Here is a 20,529-nt window from a genome sequence, read left to right as displayed (position 1 = left end):
GAGGTAGCGTGGTGTGTTATCCACTGTGGGATTTGCATGATCCAATTACATCTGGTGCATGCAATACGGAGATCAGAAAGAGACAAACTCATGGCAGTCAAGGCAATTCTCCATGCATTCAAAAAGGCTTTGGAATTGAAGATTAATTTTCAAAAGAGCAAGGTTTTGTGCATCAATATATGTGGAGGATGAAGAAGCATCAAACCTTGCCACTATGATGAACTGTAAAAAGGGTTCTCCCCTTTCTACTTATCTAGGTTTGCCTCTTTGTAGCTAGAAGATCCCAAAACGCTATTGTTGCTACTGCTGGTAAAAATTAGCTCAAAACAAGTGACATGGAAAGAGAAGTGTTAGGGGAAGGTAATACGTTAACCACTACAGATTAATAAAGACGGTTAAGACTCTCAACCATACTTGGCAAGGTGCATTTCAGGATTTCGTTAGCAGTTGGTGTGGAAGAACCACCGACTAAGTGTCTTTGAAGAGCGCCCATAAGAAAAGAAGATGGATGACACTACACATTGCTGGAAGGATAGAACCGATCCCTTCGAAGGGGTTCGGCAATGGGATCTGCCTTCATCGACCACCAGACATAATCGATCCCCTTTATAGGGGTTCGACACCGCTATGTCCTCTCCGATCTCTATCCGAAATTCAAACAGAAGAATGCCTAACGATCCCGTTTGTTAATCTGAAAAGCTCTGTCATTTGGTCATGTCACTTTGCCCACCTGTCGCACAATATATCTTATCACCGTCTCTTTCATGGCTAACCGTGTGTCGAGTCAATTTATGGCTACTGTCAGAGGTATTTAAATATCTCACATGGCTCTATGCGATAGGGTACAGTCATAATGACTCTTTATCTTTTCACCTTTGATCTCAATCCTCTCTTGGAGGAATTTTGACTAAAGTGGTGGCATCGATCCTCTAATCCAGCCACATATTCCCATGCCTCATCGAACTACACGATGACCGATCTCCCCCAGAGTAACTTTCGGGTACCAAATATTGAACCAGAAAAAGCGCAACTGTTCTTTGGGATTCTTGGTCAATCCTTACTCCTAATCAGACCAGCGGGCTTTTACTATTACAACTAATCATTTCTAAGAGGTTACCCTCTATATATTGACTCTCCGAACAGAATCTTGCGAGAGGTCTTTCAGTGTCTATATCCTTGATGTCGATCCTAAGCCCTACCAACCAGCGTATGGATGAATTCGAGCCAATTGGTCGATCTCTCTTTTCGGCCGATGCCCCCATTTAGTAGCGGAAACTCCTGTTGGTCCCGCAACTTTGGCGTCCAAAGAGGAATCGGGCACTGAATAGCAGATAACCACTTTCAAATAGGCCCAGGGTTAATAATGACTTCTATCTAAATATATCAAGTCAGAATATATCATCGCCATTCCAGTCGCCACCCACGTGCCTACTCAGCCCATGTCATGTTGCCTCTTTTGCCAGCTGTACATCAGACTTACCAACTGACATAATTTGTAAGGCTCATCATCATTAATCTCCCTATAAATGGAGATAAGGATGAGACCCCCAAGTATGTCCCGCGTATGCTCAATATACCCTATGCTCTCTTACAACTCCCTCTCTTCTTTCTATTGTATTAGATTCCTGACTTGTCCATCGGAGGTCCTCACCAGAGCCAACTCCGATCGAAACTTGTTTTGCAGGAATGTCGCTCCGATGATCTCGATTATTTCAGCCGTATTCATACGTGGTCAAAAATCTTTCACAACAAAAACTTCTTTCTTGGGGTGGCAAAATTATCCATCTTTTTGAAATGGATTGTCAGCAGAATTGATCACATGAGACAAACTTTTCTTTAGAAAGGGAAAGAAAATGCTAGTGGATTTTATCGCTTAGCGAATCGGAACAACATTTGTCGTTCTAAAGTGGATTTCATTGACTCATTGTGCTATTCTCTACTCTCTTCACTCGCTCCACCCTAGTAAAGAAGGTTTTTTTTGGCTCTCCAGGGCTTGCGAACTCAAGACATACTCAAGATCTGCTATGTCTGCTCCTTTTGTGGTTTCTAGCAGGGTCGAGACCCTTACCAAAAAAAAAAAAAAAAAAGGTTCGAGGACTGGGCATTATGGTTCATGATCTTTTGGGATGACAGATCATTGTTAAAGCTTCTCCAGTTTGGGTTCCTATTTTCCCAAGGCTTGGTCCATTAGAGAAGCACAGATGATTGCCATGGGGAAGGATTTTCTAAATGTTTTTTTTGAGGAAAATGGGGGAAGTAAGATACTTCCACCAGAGAGAACTATATTAATAATAATAACTTAGCTATTACAGGAAAAATATAGCCTAGGGCATAGTCACCCGAGATAAGGGAGACAACAAAAGCCCAGAGCCAGAGCAGATGAACACTTGAACATGAAAATAGAGACCTGAATATGAAAAAGAAAACCATGCAAAACGGATGCCTGGACCTAAAAACCGATAGGGATATAGGCCATTGTGGGAAAGTTCAGACAGAGTGATAACTACAGAGACACAATCTTGTCCTTGACAGAGTCTGTTAGGACCCAGTTTGCGAACTTCTCCTAAAAATCCGACCGTGAGTCAATAGGAGATCAAAGGCAGGCATGCTGACCCGACAATCCACTTCCGGTTGGAGTTCCTTCAGAGCATGACCTGGGAAAGTGGTGGAGAGTGCCTCCATGAATCCCATATGTAGAACGGAAACTTGGATAACGAATGCCTGCAACATATGTAGATTCAGTCGCAATTTAGGAATCTTCCGAATCTCTCAAATGCAATCTCCCGCGGTCCCCATCCACGGTCCTCGTGGTATGTTGTCACCTCCTACCTTTGGTAAGGGATGTTAGTAAGCTGAGAGAGCAATATTTTGATGTTAGGATGTGATGCAACCGAAAGCCAAGCTGAAAATGTATATATAGTTGTCTTCGCCGCAGCTTGGGCATGGTGGCGAAGAAATGAAAAATTCTGGAATTCCGTTCCTTTCAGAGACACCAAGTTGAGGTTAGGAACAAGCACTCCAGTGCTGGGGACTAGTTTTTATCTGGGGGAGAGCCTCTAAGAGTCCCAACATCAGTGAAAGATGATGGCAGGTCAGGGATGTCAACCAATGAAAAGATAATCTGCTAGTAAACTTTAGAGAAAGGGCATTGCAGCATAACGTGATTTAGAGATTCCTTATTTTCATCACAGAGGGGGCAGTTAGCTGCAACATTAACTCCTCTTTTGTGCAGATTTTCCTTAGTCAGAACTTTGTCATGGTAATTTAGCTAGAAAAAGAGTTTTGCCTTCTCTAGAATTTGAAGCCTTCAAAAGCTTTTACCTAATCTTGAAGCCACACCGCCGTACTTCAGAAAATTATAGCACAAGCGTATTGAGAAGATATCGTTAGAACCCTACTTCCAATACCAGAAATTTGGCTCAGAGTTAAGGGATACTTCCTGCATGATGGACGAGAGATGCTGGAACTCTATATAAGCTTGGGAGCTCATCGGATGCTTGAAGGGAGTGGAAATTAGTCTGCTGAAGGAAATCATTTATTGAAGAGTTTTGCTTTATGGCAAAGAAGATGAGATTGGGGAACAATGATCTGAGCTCGTAGTTACCAATCCAGTGATCATACTAAAAGAGAGTAACGTGACCGTTACCCACAACCGGACGGAACCATTGTCTCAATAAATCCAACAGTTTAAGCACGTTCCTCCAGAATGATGATGTCATGTTTAACAAGTGACGGGATGATCAGAGAAGGGGTCATCGTAAATAGCAAGATTGCTTAATTAACTGACTTCAGGGCTTGAGAGGATATCTAATGAATAGGATTTTCCAAATGTCGTGGTTGAGAGTGACCACCAAGCTCTTGTCCTGTTAGTTCATTCTCTAAGGGAGGATCCTCGGTGTCTTCCAAGTCATCCATATCTATCGGATATTCATGCACTGAATACAGCCACCATGGCCCATATGATCCATGAGGGTAACTAGAAAGCAGATTACCATGCTGACATGGGTAACTAACCAATGATCTGATGTTATGGACTCATAGTTTTCTTCCAAGGTCTTTATGAGATCGCAGGCTAATGCAGGTTTACGTTTTATGGAAAATGGGCAAATCTTTCCCATGCATCAACATTTTTATATATCGAGTACACGAACAAACTCCATTTTTTATTGGAAAGTACATGAACAACTCATGCAATGATTTCAGCACACACGCTTCACTTAATTATATTCAGGTCAGTTGTCCTTCTGCATAACAAAATTACTGGTACACCAGATCACATTATTCTACGTATTTTTATCTTAAAACAGCATGAAGATGGAGACCCTGATCAATGTGAAGGGTTATGGTGGTTCTATAATTGGCAACCTTTTTCTCATCACTAAGCGTGAATACAAAGAAGCGGAGGAGGACAGCTGCAAATATCTTCATCTGTCTATAAGCGAACTCCTTTCCCAAACAAATTCTTGGACCAGCCTACATATAAACCAGAATTTCAGAAGTTATTTATGACAATCAAGATCTTTGACATGCCATCTGCAACTCAATTAATTAATTCAAATACGACTAATAAATCAAAATCTTCATTCACGGACTATTCGGCATATTTATTCCATGGACCATCTATAAAGTAAAAAAACTAGACTAATGAAAATTATCAAAATGTAAAGTAGTCTAATTGCAAATCAAATATCCAAAATGGAATGGTGGAGAAAAATTGTTACCCGAATGATTCAAAGAAGAATGAAATTTCTGCATTACCCTCTTGCTTTCTTACCTGGAAGGCTGTGAACTTATAAGGACTTTCAGCTTGGAAAATTCCATTATCATCGAGCCACCTTTCTGGTCGAAAACACTCGGCATCCTTACCCCATAAGTATTCCATTCTACCCATTGCGTAAGGTTGATAAAACACGATGTCCCCTTTCCTCACATTAAAGCCATTAGGAAGAATGTCATCTGAAAAGCAAACCTTGTTATCCTGCAAGAAAAGGGAGAATTAAGAGGAATGACTCTCATTTTTCAGCATTATAATGACCAAATCAGTATTAACTAAGCTTTGGATGGATAAAGATAATTTTTACTTTTGACTTACTAAGGGAACGGCAGGATATAATCTTAATGTTTCTGAGAGTGCAGCATGAAGGTAGTGCATCTTGTTAAGAGATTCATCAGTAATACTTTTGGCGAAATCATCGAAGGTTGCATCTTCATTAGCTTTAGTTACTTGCTTGACTTCTTGAGATATCTTTTCTTGAATTGAAGGATTTTTGCAAAGCATATAGAACAACCAAGATAGAGTGCCTGCTGTGGTGTCTTTACCAGCGATCAGAAAATTCAGTACTATGTCTCTTAAATACTGATAGGTCATATTTTGTGGATCCTTCTTGCTCTCCTCCAAAAACCTTGATAGGATATCATCTTTCTTCACCTATAATTGAAAGAGGTCAAGATAAACTTGTGCATGTTTGTATTAAAATAATTTAATTCCAGTATCCACTTACTAAATCATTTCTTCCATTTGAACATTGTTCAACTCGTTTATCGATCAACTTGTATACGAAATCATTGACCACTTTGATTCTTTCCTTGAGTATCGCTTCAGAACCTATATTCAAAAGCTTCATGATCTTCCAAAAGACATTAACATAACGTAACATAATCAGCTCACTTGAATCATCAAATGCATTTGCAAATATGCTGCCATCATTAGAATCATGCAAGCAGTCAAGATCCATTCCAAACCCAACTTTAAATATGGAGTCCATTGTTGACTTCATGAACAAGTCCTGTAGATATATTGAAATCATGAGCACTTTTAAACTATGGTCTCTTCTTTCTTTGACTTGGTTATATCGAAGCAATAAAATTAGAAAAGATTCATGAAATGCGATGGAGTTGGAACTTACTTGAATATTCAATATTTTATTAACGATCACACTTTTAGAAATTATATGAGCAAGCTTGGCTGCATTGCTTTGGAAAACTGCACCACTAAAGTCTCTTAAAACTTTTGTTGTGAATTCATAGCTTGCAAGCTTTCGTTGGTGGCGCCATTTATCACCATCCACTGCAAAGATGCCATCTCCAAATAGATCTTTCAAATTTTGATAGTTAAACAATCCCTGTGACAACTTATCATATTATTATCATGTACATTCCAGGTTGGTCAAATAATCTCTAAATAAGTATAAAGATCTACAATTCATCTGCTATAATTTGGACTATGTCCAAGATAAGCAGCATTTTAAGTTTAAACATGATGTAGAATCAAGAAACTATGTATCATTTCGCTGATAAGTTCCTTGCAGAAAAATATTGTAAAATTATTTGACTATAAACTGATAAATATTGGTTGCCCAATGTAAATATTGTAGTGCCCAGGACAAGTATTAATCTTATATATACTATTTTGGGTAGGATCTTGAAAATTGTGGCGTTTATATTATCCATATGGTCTGGATAGAAGTGGCCATAAAGGCTAGGAAATTCTTGCTCAAAACAGCATTGAATGCACGACTCAATGATTCCAATAGTTAAATCCATATATATTGTTGAAGCCTAATGTATTTTCTTTTGTTGGCTGAAAGAAGAGTGGTTCTCTAAGTCTACAGCCAACATCTTCTTCATCCAGACATCGAGCGATGCGATTGAAGGGAGTGACATATCTATTACTAGAAATAGCATATGCTATTCAACCATCCAAATTGAAATCATCATCTACCAAACCATATATTTTCTTGATAAAACAAGAGTGACTTGAATCCTTTAAATTACACCAAAAGAAACACTGAATATTTAGTCCTTTCTGAGAATTTTTTCCTAAAGTTTTCTTGATAATCTCCAAAAATATGTATACAGTTTATCTTTCGCAAGTTTAAGGAATAATACTTACAACAAATCTCTATGCAAACATAGCAAGCAAGATAGAAATGAATCAGTCATTCAAGAATGTCATAGAACAATCAACAGCTCATCAGCTGGTTCGCATACGTAAAAGATCGATGGTTCATTCTTGGATGGTGGCAGTTAATTAACCACTGTATAGCCAGAAAAATGTTACAGATCCCTTCGCGCATGTAAGTTAAACTCTGAAATACTATATATACACACAATGACATAATTTGGCATCGACAAGTTATCTAACCACTCACTCGAGAAAAAAAGTTACCTAATCACATCTATTAACCTTTTCTTTTAGAAAAAGATAATCATTTCTTTTCCTTGGAGGTATATATATGAACATAAAAGTAGTTCTTAAGATAAATTTGAAAATGAAGCATATAAAATAGGACCAACCAGTTTGTCCGAACTCGATAGCTATCATACCTCAATCATCTAATAAAAAGTCTAAACTGCTTCAGCGCCCTAACCAAATCGTCAAAACTGACCATCTGGAGTCGTATCAAGGACTAGGCTAATAGTAGTTTTTACGGAAAAAGCTTTTAAGAAAGTAGAATAAGGCTCCATTTGGGAACATTTTTATAGGCACTTTTTAGCCCTCCAAAAGCACTTTTGAACTGGTGTTTGTTAAAAAAAATCAAAGATGATTTCTGATCCCCAAAAAGCTGAAAAATGTTTGCAATTGGGAGAAGCTGCACTCCCCGAAACCTCTGCTTGGCTGATGTTGAAAAGCTATTTTTGATTTAACAAGATTTTCATAATGACCAAAACACTTGTACTAAGATCTTATATTTATATTATATTATATTATACATTATCATAACATATTACTTTATTATAATAATATAATAATATCATATCACATCCTTTTTTATTATATTATTATACCAAACTACATAATATAATTTTGTATTATAATGATGTTATACTTCCAGCCGTGGGGTCACGGTCATGAAGACCAACTCTATGGAGAAGAGGTCCAAATGTAAACACATTACTAGAAGTCCTAATCTTAAATAACGGAATTCCGGCTGCAAATCAAAACTACAAGAGGGACGTTGGTCTTATAGACTTCTGCATGTATTGTAATATTTCAGAAAACAATGTTGATGCAATTAATAGACAGCCTAGTGGACCATCTGTAAGTATTTTTGAGATTTGGTAGATGGTTACTGCTAAGGACAAGTCTGATAGTCGGGTTAGTTTTGATCTAGAGTTGTATAGATTCCTGTATTGTATATATCCTTCTTTGATGTTACTTTAACCTTCTTTCATGTGTTAAAACCCTACTTGTCTTGGTTTTACCTTAAATCCACATCAACATCTTCATCCTAGCTATGAAGCAGTTTAGTCCACTGAATAATGGAATTTTTGTTCCATAGCAAGGATGAGCAAGGACACAAAACGAGTTGGAGAAATTATCACTTTCCAACGCACATGTGGACAACCCAAGCTATACCATGCACTAACATGGATCCGTCAAGTCCAACATATCATACTTAATCCTGTAACGAAAGTATACTCCACAATTTAGTTAAACTCAAGAGGCAAACTTTTATCTTGTACACTCTAATATACTTTTTAGGATCTTATACTCCACCTCTTACTCATTCTAAGCCTCTTTGTTTCCCTTAGCCTAGAAAACCTTATAGCCTAAAGAGTGAGCAAAACTATTGAGAGAATTATTTTTGGTGTCGTGGTGGAAAAGCATAATGCCATATGGTAGTTCTCTGAATTATTGAAAAGAAGTTATTTTGTTGCATGATTCCATTTGTCAGATAATAATTCACTTGATTAACTTGTCTCACTAAAAATTAATTGAATTGAATCATTAGAGGGTAATTAATGGACTTCCAATAATTTCACCGGCATCATCCATGATTCGTGACTTAGATTAACATAAATCAAGTGGTATGTTTAATTGTTATTGTTGGGGATATCTGACCAGGACACCACCTCCATAAGATCTTTTCGATACCATACGTCGTAGTAGGAAGATAGAATAAATAAAACAAAAATAATTAAATACATGGATTAGTCAAAAGACTCGCCTCCACGGGGCATGTAAGTTTCATTATGAAAAAGAAAAAATTACAAGAAGAGATTATACTCTCAATTCTCGTACACCCAATCTCTCCCTCACAAGAAGCTCTCCCTTACAAAAGCTCTCTCTAGGAAAACCCCCCTGAATCCTTGAAGCGACCGCTGTCCATTGCCTGACAGTCTGCCTGAAGCAACCTGCTCCTGCTCTCTGTCAACGTCTCTCAGTTTGCTGCTGTGTGGGTCTTTTGTCGAGCAACCAAAGCCGCCGTCGCTCTCTGTTCTGTCAACAGGGGCTTTTAAAGCCCTGAATCCATGCAAAAATAAGAGTCAAAGCTGATGTTGGACTCTTCACAGCACCCAAACAGTTCCTAGGCCCGTCAGATCAAGACCGACAATGTTCCAAGCCATCCGATCATGCAATCGGTTCACAAAAGCCACCGTAGATCATGAGAAATCAGTTCAAAACATCCTTCGATCCATGGTGGACTACGAAAAATCAAGAGAAAATGCCAGCTCGACCCATGTGGGTCCCCGTGGAACACACCCATTTGGGGCTGGGCCGCACACCACGCTCCCGTACATCTGCTGGCTGGGCTGCACGCTTGCAGCGATCCCGAGCGCCGCCGCACGCGCCAGCTCCGCTAGCCTACAGCTGGCCTCCATCGCTCCGATTTTTGTGCCATCTTCTATCGAGCGTATCTTCTTCATCCGATCTTCGTTTGGGTTTATTTTGGGCTTGTTGGACTCCATTCATCGTCGCGGATCTCGCTGTAGACTCAATATGGATCGAATCTCGAAATATCAAATCCTAACAATCTCTACCTCGACTCAGCATTCGATCTTCTCCTAACTTTGAGAGCAAAAAGATCTCTTCGTTCCCATGCCTTGGGACAATCGCTTGCTGATCATAGATGGACAAACATAGGAGTCGAGCTAGGCCGCTCGATCCCATCTCCGTCGTATGCTGTGCTCCTTCTGACCTAAGATCTATTCGGAATATTATCCTGCGGCAATAAGAATCTTACCTTGTGATATCGCCTCTCATCCTCCTGAGTCCCGTATCTCGTGCTCGATCCACCTCCACTTAGAGCTCCACCTCGCTTTGAGCTCTTCCTGACTCTTGAAACTCCACCTCGCACTGAGCTCTCCGTCAAGTAGTAATGTCTTCTCATCCTCTTCTTCTCCAGAATAATCCTATCGTCATGCAACACGTTCAGAATTCCTCCACCAGCTACCGTCCTATAGCCTCTCGAATCCAGTCTGCTCAGTGAGATAAGATTTCATCTGAAATCGAATATATATCAGACCTCCTCTAATCTCCTCACTACACCATCATGTGTCCTCCAGCTGACCATTCTGATACCTCTGATCGCATAGCTCGATCCATCCAACAGATAAACAATGCCCTCACTACTTTCTAGAGAGTCAAACTGCTCATTTCTACAATATACATGATAGGTGCATGCAGAATCTAAAATCTACTATTGAGAAGAAGTAGATATCTCGTCAAATATCTTCAGGACATCACCCTCTGAGTCGCTACTAGCCATCGCTGCAGTAGCCCTTGTCCGATCACTGAGTTGAGGACAATCTCTTGTTAGATGCCCCAACTCCTCACATCGATAATATCCGATCTTGCTCAAGTCTCTCATCCTGAACTTGGACCGCCCTCGTCACAATCTCATGTCGCTCCGTCTACCACCTCCTACTCCTTCAAAAACCATCAAAGTTGAGCTGCTGCCACCTAAGCTCGAAGCTTGGTTCTCCCTCATGAGAACCTCATTTTAAAAAATCGTCATGATGATCTCGTCCATCTCGATGATATTCTTTCTCACTAGAAGAGCAGTCACCAAAGACTCATACGAAGAGGGAAGTGATGCTAGCAAAATCAGTACCCTGGTCTTCTCCTCAACTTTCTCACCAGCACTGAGGAAGTCGGTGAGAATCTTTTGAAAGTGACTGAGATGCTCCTGCATGCTCTGTCCCTCAATCATCCGTAGCTAGTAGAACTGCCTTCAAAAGAAGAATATGTTGGTGAGAGACTTAGTCATATATAACTCCTCGAGTTTCGACCGTAGCACCATCGAAAAAGTTTTGCCAAGCACATAGATCACCATCTCATCCGCTAAGTATAAACGAATCATACTCACCACCTGCATCTGTAGTTGCCTCCAATCCTGCACCTTCATGGTAGTCGACTTCTCCTCGCACAAGAGAGTATCGATCAACCTTTGCTAGATAAGCACGTCCTTCACCTTTGTCTGCCACAAAAAGAAATTACTTTTTTCATCAAATCTGTTGATCTCCATCTTAATTGATCCTATCTTCTCCATCTTCAATCTTGCTCACCACCACCACAATTTGCATTCTGGTACCGCCTCGCTCTGATACCATTTGTTGGGGATGTCTGGTCAGGACACACCTCTACAGGACCTTTTCGATACCATCCATCGCAGAGGAAGAAAGAATAAATAAAACAAAAACAATCAAATACGTAGATCAGCCAAAAAGCTCGCCTCCACGGGACATGCAAGCTTCACTATGAAAAAAAAAAATTACAAGAGGAGATTACACCTTTAGCTCTCGTACACTCAATTTCTCCCTCACAAAAGCTCTCTCTTTAGAAAGACCCTTCTGAATCTCTGAAGTGACCGTTATCCGTTGCCTGACAGTCTGCCTGAAGCATCCTGCTCTTGCTCTTTATCAGCGTCTCTCGATCTGCTGCTGCGTGGGCTTTCTGCCGAACAACCAAAGCCGCTGCCACTCTCTGTTATGTCAACAGGAGCTTTTAAAGCCCTTAATCCGTATAGAAATAGGAGTCAAAATTGATGTTGGACTCCTCACAGCACCCAAACAGCTCCTAGGCCCGTCAGATCAAAACCGACAACGCTCCAAACTTTTCGATCCACGAAAGCCGCCGTAGACTGCGAGAAACCAGCCCAAAACATCCTTCGGTCCATGGTGGACTATGAGAAACCAAAAGAAAACACTCGCCTGGTCCATACGGGTCCCTGTGGACCACTGGTCCACGCACTGCACGTGGACCGTGTGATGAATATTGCGCGGGCCGTGCAGCACACGCCCTCCTGGGCTTGGGCCGGCACTGCACGCGCTTGCACATCCACGTGTTGGGCCGCGCGCTTGCGGCCATCCTGCGCACTGCCGCACGCCCCCGCTCTGCCATTCTGCCACTGACCTTCACCGCTTGATTTCGTGTCATCTTCTATCGAGCATATCTCCTTCATTCGATCTCCGTTTAGACTGATTTTGAGCTTGTTGGACTTCGTTCGTCATTGCGGACTTTGCTATGGACTCAATGTGAATCGAATCTCAAGGTATCAAATTCTAGCAGTTATTATTATGTTGCCTTCTGTAGCCTAATATCGATCAATCCATGGTTTTATATGCAACCCATGTAGGAGGTCTGAATTTCCTCAAATTGTCAACTTCTTCAACTATTTTACATGTTTTTCTAGTTGAATCTTCTTCCGTGTTCATCACCAAAGCTGATCACCTTATTTATTCTTTAGTCTCCATTTTTTTTAATTAACTTAATAAAATGATAGTACAACAGAGATGAGGCCCGGTGCATACGAGTAACACTCAAAACAGAAGGTGAAATTGTTTATCAAAAAAAAAAAAAAAAAAGAAGGTGAAATTAAAAGCGTTGTACTTCGTTCCAAGACAACTAATTAGGAATACGGTTTATAGTTGCTCAGATGGGAACAAATAAATTCGTTTAGATCTTGGAACTTGGAAAGGAAGCAAAATATTGGGTAGGAGCATGTTGACCTTTGACTATTGGATGGGGAGGATTAGATCGGCAGAAAGGTGCACGTTGCTTGCACGTGATGAGATGCAAATCAAAATGCTCTTATAAAAAAGGACAGTTTTTTATTTTTCTTTTTGAGGAAATACTGTTTTCTAAATGTTGTTCTAGAACTAATTAAGAGTGACACCAGACATGCGTAGGGTGGACACAGGCAAGATCATAATAATAGCATCCTCTTTCTCCAATTGAAGATCTGTCCTGAGTTACTGGGGAGATCGGGTGAGACCATGAGCTATGAAAGCAATGGAATCTTCTATTTACAAGTACTATTCATATTTTTTGCAACTGAGGTTGCATAGAATTTTCAATTTCATGGAAAAGACAAACGATATAGATATGACTACCTCTATGATTCACAGACAGGGCAGCATCTACTGAAAGTGCCCAGGTCAATACCTTTTTGGATGTGGTCTAGGTCAAACACTTAAACAAGATCAAACCAAGAAACTCCTTTCACATGGAGAAGGGGGCCACCATCATATTACTGTAAAGATAGACACAAAAACCTCTGAGGCTTGAAACACTAGGATCTTCATTTTTTTGTACACCATTACCTAGCTTCCATTACCTTAATAAAGCTGGTCTGTCTGTGGCCAATCGATTCTTCCAAAAATAAATAAATTACTAGAGATACGTACCTTGCCATAGTTTGGGAAGTTGGTCCTTAGGATGTACTCAACGACCGTTGGATCCGATGTGTAGATCTGCTGGCGGAAAGGGGCAAGGAGCTTGAAGGTCTTGTGCTTGCGAGAAAGCTCGGTATGGTAGTCATGGAGCCTGCGGAAGTTGTGGAACTGATGGAAGACGGTGCCAGCGACCGGAGGGTATCTCTTCTTATGATTGCTGCCTCTACGGAAGATTCTCGAGACACAATACAGTACGAGCAAGCCGAGGGCAACTGTGGCGGAGAGAGATACAAGACCGGAAGAGAAATCCATGGCTTTTCTAAAGGCAAGTGAAAGAGAGGACGGACGGGGTGGGTGTTGGCAATTGAGTGGGATCTACGATCCAAGGGAAGGACAACTTTTCGGCGCCCGACTACCAAGATTTTATATTGGAACTTGGTGACTGCGAGACAGTTCCCTTCTCCCCTTTGATGCCATTGTCCACATTTTTTATTAATAATTACATCACCCATTACGCAATTGGACAACACGTGGAATGGACTAGTGGGATTCTTTAAGTGCGCGGATCCCGTGGTGCCGTAAAACACTGAGTGGCGTATATCGCACGGTCATGCACGTGCTGATCATCTTGCGATGATAGCCATCCACAGCTACACGGTCGCTCACGCACCACAGCAATTCGTGACAATCGAATCGTATTGGATTATAAATAAATCAGATCGTAAATAGATTGGATCAAAAAAATATCAATTAAAATTTAATTTATTTATTAAATAAATTAAAATTTTAAATTTAAATTTTATTTATTTATTAAATAAATATCTGATCCTATTCATTTAATCCATTCATTAAATAGATTAAATTAGATTAAATAGATTAAATAAATCAGATTAAATGGATTAAAACACGTTAACAGATTTTAAACAGATTAAAATGGATCTTAAATGGGTTAAACATGTTAAACAGATTGGGTTAAATGGGTCAGAAATAGGTTAAACAGATTAAATAGGTTATCTGACTCAACTCGATCTGGATATTACACAGGTTAAACGGATCAGATATCTAAAACTTAAATTCGATCCAATTATTAAACGAGTTAAATGGATCGACCCATTTATGATCCAAACTAGTTTAATCTAAATCTAAACCTGTTTGTAGCGGATCAAATACGGATCGGATTGACGGGTCGAGTCATATTTTGCCCCCTAAATTCGTACTCACCTCCTCCTCCTCCTCCTTTTTTTTTTTCTAACAAACAAGCTACCATATTATTCTAATATAAGTGCAGTTTAGAAAATCAGAATACAAAATATCTCACAAGATTCAAGAACAATCGTTACCTTCATGCCAGATTAATCTTCGATGTGCTTGACAACAAAAGAGGTAGCCCAATTGACAACGCTGTTTTGTCTCCCGAAATACATATAGGATAAATGATGTGGTGGCGTGATGAAGGGACCTCCAAACATCATGGAGCAGTGGATGGATTTTCGATTGCTTCATCTCATCCCGAATCCAGTCGATGACTATGGCCATCTTCGATGAAGATCCTTTCAGCTTACAGTTCATGTCTCACATAGATGATGTCCGTCCAAGTAGTGTGGAGCTTCGTCCTAAGAATAAATGGGTTGATGATATGAGATTCTCTCCCAGCCCCATCACCGGTCTCATAAAACATATGAAATCTGGATCCAAATCTGGTAGAAGTTCATTTATAAATAGGATCCAACTCGATCAAGCAATAGAATTTGAGATATGTTGGGATATACCGACTGGTCCCTCTCATGCCGACTCACCCTCGGGCCTGCCTGACCGTCGTCCGACTCTACCGACCGACGGCTGCCGACACCGTCCGACTGAAAGTATGTCGGTCGGGCAGACCCTTTCCGTTCCCGACTGGTCGAACAGCGGAGCCCGATGTCCGACTTCCGCAAACGCCAGACTGACCGTCGGAGGGTCCCTGGGTCTTCACCCGACATCCCACAACCAAATACCGACGTATGGTCGGTCGGCTCCCCCAAACACCGTACACTGTGAGGGCCGCCGTCCTGACAAAGGCATGCGGCATAGCCGCCCTGGATATTGTCCTGCCAAGGACATAGATTAATCCCAGCGATTTGACAATCCACGGTGACTTGACAGTCCGCGGTGACTCTGACAGCCTCCGACGATTTGACAACTCTCCTAATTTCTGCGCCATTAATGACGGCACCATGCCGCGCTCTACTATAAAATGGGGAAGCAACAGTGCTGTGAGGAGGTCTTTCGAAGCCCCTGGACTCACTCTCTCTAGTTCTCACTCTCTCTCTCGCTGAGTTCTCCTGATTCTTTTCTACTGTTGCCTAGTCTCCTCTCTGACTTGATCATCGGAGGGTCCCTACCGGAGTCATCTCTGGTTAGTGTGGACTTCTCTTGCAGGTGCTCGTTCCCGACGACCAGCGACGAGGGGATTGGCCGTAACAGGTTTGGCGCGCCAGGTAGGAGAGGTCCGACCTCCACAGAGCTTGAAAAAATCTTTCGAAATGATAAGAATCTGGGCTCAGCGATCGAGGGCCATCGGATCGACGAGGCACTCTTCCTGCCGGGAAGAGACCTCTCCTCCACCCTCCATGGCGGAGCCCAGCTCTCCGCATCCTGTGGTGACCACGGAGGTGCAAATCACGGTAATTGTGCGGCAGATGACTGTGCTGACGGATGCAGTCAAGAGCCTTCAACAACAACCAACCCGGTTGTCGCACTCGTCGGTGGGACAACCGGTGGCACACCCGATGCCCTCCAGGAGCAGCCGCCGACGCCGCATCGATCTCCGTCTCCTCCTCAGGAGCAGCCATCACAGCACTCCCACCGAGAGGGGAGAGGCGGACACGACATGATACCCATCGATCCTGACGACCCTCTCCTCCCAATTGGAACGAGCGAGGAAGGAGAAGCAGCCATGGACACCGTCCGCCTCCCCCTCAGATTCATCGGAGACTCGACCCCCGGGTCTCCCAGCATCGACGGGCTGACGACTACGAATGCAGGTTCGAAAAAATCGACCGTCGGCTCGCCCAGCTTCAGGTGGACGGACAAAATCTTCAACGACGTCGACTTTCAGACCGCCCAACCTCTCTCCCGACTCATCCTCGATGAGCCGATCCTAGTCGGTTCAAGATGCCTCATGTGGAGCCCTACGATGGCTCCACCGACCCAGTTGACCATCTGGAGAGCTACAAGGCTCTCATGACGATCCAAGGGGCAACCGATGCCCTTCTCTGCATCGGCTTCCCCACCACACTTCGCAAGGCCGTCAGGGCCTGGTACTCCGACCTCCGCTCAGGAAGCATCCACTCCTTCGGACAGCCTTTTTTCCTCAAGCAGGGAGAAAACGAGACGCTCCGACACTTCGTGTCGCGATTCAATGAGGCCATGCTCGAGGTTCGGACCTCAACGAAGACATGGCTATCTCAGCCATGAAGAGGGGCTAAGGGGGTCCCGATTTACATACTCCTTGGACAAGACCCTCCCCGGACATATGCCGAACTGCTGGAGCGCCGTACAAATACATGCATGCAGACGAAGGAGCTTCCGACCGGCGTCTGACTGAGGCCAAGGGCCCGAAGGAGAATCGAAGGAAAGATCGGGCTCCTATCGAGCCTAGCAGGCCCCCAACCGACAAATAGGTCTCACCCCAGCGACGGAGCCCGAGATCGCCTCGATGGCAGAGTCCTAGGTCGATGCATCCCAGGTATGATTCCTATACTCCTCTCTCTGCTCCTCGTGCACAGATTTTGATGGAAATCAAAGGAGAAGAATATCTGCGACGGCCTCCGCCTTTGAAGGCAAAGGGCCTCGACCGATGAAAGTACTGTTGATTTCATCGGGGCCACAGCCACAACACCGAGTAGTGCATCTAACTTAAGGATGAAATGAGGCCCTCATACGTCGAGGCTATTTCGAAAAATTTTGAAAAAATCGCTGACTCGACCCGTCTCCGACCGATGACCCCAACCGACTGAGGAGGCAGTGAACAATCAGCCCACGGCGGGGTCATCAACATGATCTCTAAATGACTGGACCGGGGACGACTGCCGGAGAAGAGTCGACGAAGAAACAGCGCCAAGATGATGTAATTACTTTTGCAAATGAAGATGCTCGGGGAATCCAAACTCCCCATGACGACGCTGTTGTTGTCTCGACAACAATAGCAAATTATGATGTAAGAAGAATTCTTGTTGATAATGGAAGTTCAACTAATATTTTGTTTTACTCAACCTTCTTCCGAATGTGACTGTCGGCTGATCGGCTCGAGAGAGTCTCCGCGCCCCTGGTGGGTTTCACCGGGGAAGCCATCACGGTGGAAGGAGAAGTTACTCTTTCCGTGACAGCTGGAACCGAACCACGATAAAGCACCATCCACCTAACCTTTACAGTCATCCAAGTACCTTCGGCCTACAACGCCATACTTGGAAGATCCGGGCTAAACGCCCTCAAAGCTATAGTCTCGACCTACCACCTGCTGGTTCGATTTCCGACCAAAAATGGAGTCGGAGAGATGCACGGGGATCAACAGCTCGCTCGGCGATGCTTTCAAATCTCTGCTCGAAGTAACGAAGCGAAAGACTCCTGACGGCCGACAAGTGGACCAGTGGGGAGAGGAAGAACGGGGCGAACCGGTCGAACAGCTGGTTTCCATCCCGATAGCGGAGAATCCCGAACGAGTGGCCTGGGTCATATCCCAATTATCCGACCCTGAGCAACGGTAACTAGTAGAGCTGTTGAAGGCCAATGCCAACGTATTCGCTTGGTCGATAGCGGATATGTCCGGCATCCCCCGGAGATGATGACTCACCGACTCAACATCAATCCTGGAATGAGGCCGGTGAGGCAGAAGAAGCGTCTTTCACTCCTGAAAGACAGAAGGAATCGACGAGGAAGTGGACAAACTACTCGAGGCGGGCTTCATCAGAGAAACCACGTACCCTGATTGGCTCGTCAATATTGTCATGGTGAAAAAAGCCAACGGGAGGTAGAGGATCTGCATTGACTATACCGACCTAAATCATGCCTGCCGAAGGATAGCTTTTCCACTTCCAAAAATCGACCAGCTGATAGACGCGACGTCCGGACATCGATTGCTCAGCTTCATGGATGCCTTTGCCGGATACAATCAGATTCGGATGGCGCCCGAAGACGAGGAGCACACAGCTTTTGTGACCGCCAAGGGCCTTTACTGCTACAGGGTAATGTCATTCGGACTGAAAAATCCAGGGCCACCTACCAGCAACTCGTCAATAAGGTCTTCAAAGATCAAATCGGATGCAACATGAAGTGTACGTGGACGACATGCTGGTGAAGAGTGTGCAGGCCTCAGATCATGTCCAAGACCTCAAAAAACTTTTTGCACTCTTCGACGACATCGGATGAGGTTAAATCCGACTAAGTGCGCCATCGGGGTGACTTCGGAGAAGTTTCTCGGGTTCCTCATTTCTCAACGAGGAATTGAGGCTAACCCTGAGAAGATAAAGGCAATCATCGACATGCGGTACCCGGGCATCAAAAAGGAGGTACAGCAGCTTAACGAAGGATCATCGTGCTCAGCCGATTCATCTCTCGATCGGTAGAGAGATGCCTCCCATTCTTCAGACCCTGAGATAGGCGAAGGATTTCTCTTGGCCGGACGAGTGTTGGCAGGCCTTCGAGGATCTGAAAAGGTACCTGGCCTCCCCGTCGTTGCTTGTAAAGCCAGAAGTCGGAGAAACACTGTACCTCTACTTGGCAACCTCCCCAGAGGCGGTTAGCTCGGTACTCGTCCGGGAGAACGAGAGCCAAATTCACCAACCCATATATTACACCAACAAAGTACTCCACGAAGCTGAAGCTCGGTACTCAAAGATGGAGAAAATGATATTCGCCTTGATCGTGTCTGCACAACGACTCCGTCCGTATTTCCAAGCACACGCTATCGTGGTCCTCACCGACCAGCCCCTGAGGGCGATCTTGCGCCGCCCCGACACATCAGGACGACTGGCGAAATGAGCAATGAAGCTGAGTGAGTTCGACATTCAGTACCGACCACAACCAGCCTTGAAAGCCCAGATCTTGGCCGACTTTATTGCAGAGTGCCCGATAACCGACCAAGATCGAAAGGTGGGAGCTCCGGAGAAGTTGCAATCTCCGAACCTGACCCCGGGTCTACCTGGGTGTTGCACATCGACGGAGCTTCCAACGCTCGAGGAGCGGGGTCGGGTTCCTGCTCACCAACTCAAAGGGAGTGGTTATCGAGTATGCCCTCCGGTTCGACTTCAAAGCCTCCAATAATCAAGCCGAGTATGAAGCGCTCCTTACTGGCTTGAGAGTAGTGAAGGAGCTCGGGATCAGCAGCCTCAGAGTCTTCTCCGACTCCTAGCTGATCGTGGGGCAAGTTAAAGGTGAATTTGAGGTGCGAGACCCGACCATGGTAAATATCTCCAGAAGGTGAGAGATCTCATGGCACACCTCAAGTATTTCGAGATCTCCCACATTCCCAGGTCGGAGAATGCTCGGGCCGATGCACTCTCCAGGCTTGCAACATCAGCCTACGACGCCTTGGGTCGGACATTGGTGGAGAGTCTCGAGCAGCCAATCATCGACAATGCCGAAAAGGTGCTGCAACTGACGATCGAACCAAGCTGGATGGATCCGATCGTTCGGTATCTGACCGACAGAACCAGCCCTGAAGACCCCACGGAAGCCAAACGACTCCGATGGGTGGCCTCCCAATACGTGATAATGGATGGCCGACTCTACAAAAGGTCGTTCTCTCTTTCCTTACTCAGGTGCTTGGGACCGACTGACGCGGACTACGCGCTCAGAGAAGTACATGAAAGGATCTGCGAAAATCACTTGGGGGGCAAATCCTTGGCCTACAAAGTCCTACGGCAGGGTTACTATTGGCCCACCATGAGAAAGGATGCGGCTGAATTGGTTCGGAGGTGTGAGCCATGCCAGAGATACGCCAACATACAACACCGACCAGCCAGTCAAATCACTCCTATTGTCGCCCCGTGGCCCTTCGTCCAGTGGAAAATCGACATACTCGATCCTTTCCCTCCGACATCCGACCAAAGAAAGTTCATAGTCGTCGCAATCGACTACTTCACTAAGTGA

General features: G+C 43.8%; 1 protein-coding gene across 1 annotated transcript; it reads right to left on the bottom strand.

Annotated features, from left to right (window-relative positions):
• Positions 1-4,088: 4,088 nt before the first annotated feature.
• LOC105054166 (cytochrome P450 704C1) lies at positions 4,089-13,822 on the bottom strand. Its single transcript, XM_010935612.3, has 6 exons — positions 13,414-13,822; positions 5,907-6,122; positions 5,502-5,786; positions 5,093-5,428; positions 4,775-4,978; positions 4,089-4,473 (listed from the first exon to the last, which is right to left on the bottom strand). The coding sequence occupies exons 1-6, from the start codon at positions 13,711-13,713 to the stop codon at positions 4,294-4,296; spliced, it is 1,521 nt and encodes a 506-aa protein (XP_010933914.2). The 5' UTR covers positions 13,714-13,822; the 3' UTR covers positions 4,089-4,293.
• Between the last annotated feature and the right edge of the window lie 6,707 nt (positions 13,823-20,529).

Source organism: Elaeis guineensis, chromosome 11, assembly GCF_000442705.2.
Source record: "Elaeis guineensis isolate ETL-2024a chromosome 11, EG11, whole genome shotgun sequence".
NCBI lineage: Eukaryota > Viridiplantae > Streptophyta > Magnoliopsida > Arecales > Arecaceae > Elaeis > Elaeis guineensis.
Note: the sequence above shows the minus strand (reverse complement) of the source record. Positions and strands in the feature narration are given on the sequence as shown.

What these genes read in the sequence shown, in the direction of transcription:
- LOC105054166 (XM_010935612.3), bottom strand. Translation starts at nt 13,713, where the DNA reads ATGGATTTCTCTTCCGGTCTTGTATCTCTCTCCGCCACAGTTGCCCTC. An exon ending in ACTTCCCAAACTATGGCAAG is followed by an intron (nt 6,123 to 13,413) that starts GTACGTATCTCT and finishes AAGTTGTCACAG; the next exon opens with GGATTGTTTAACTATCAAAA. An exon ending in ATAAAATATTGAATATTCAA is followed by an intron (nt 5,787 to 5,906) that starts GTAAGTTCCAAC and finishes ATATATCTACAG; the next exon opens with GACTTGTTCATGAAGTCAAC.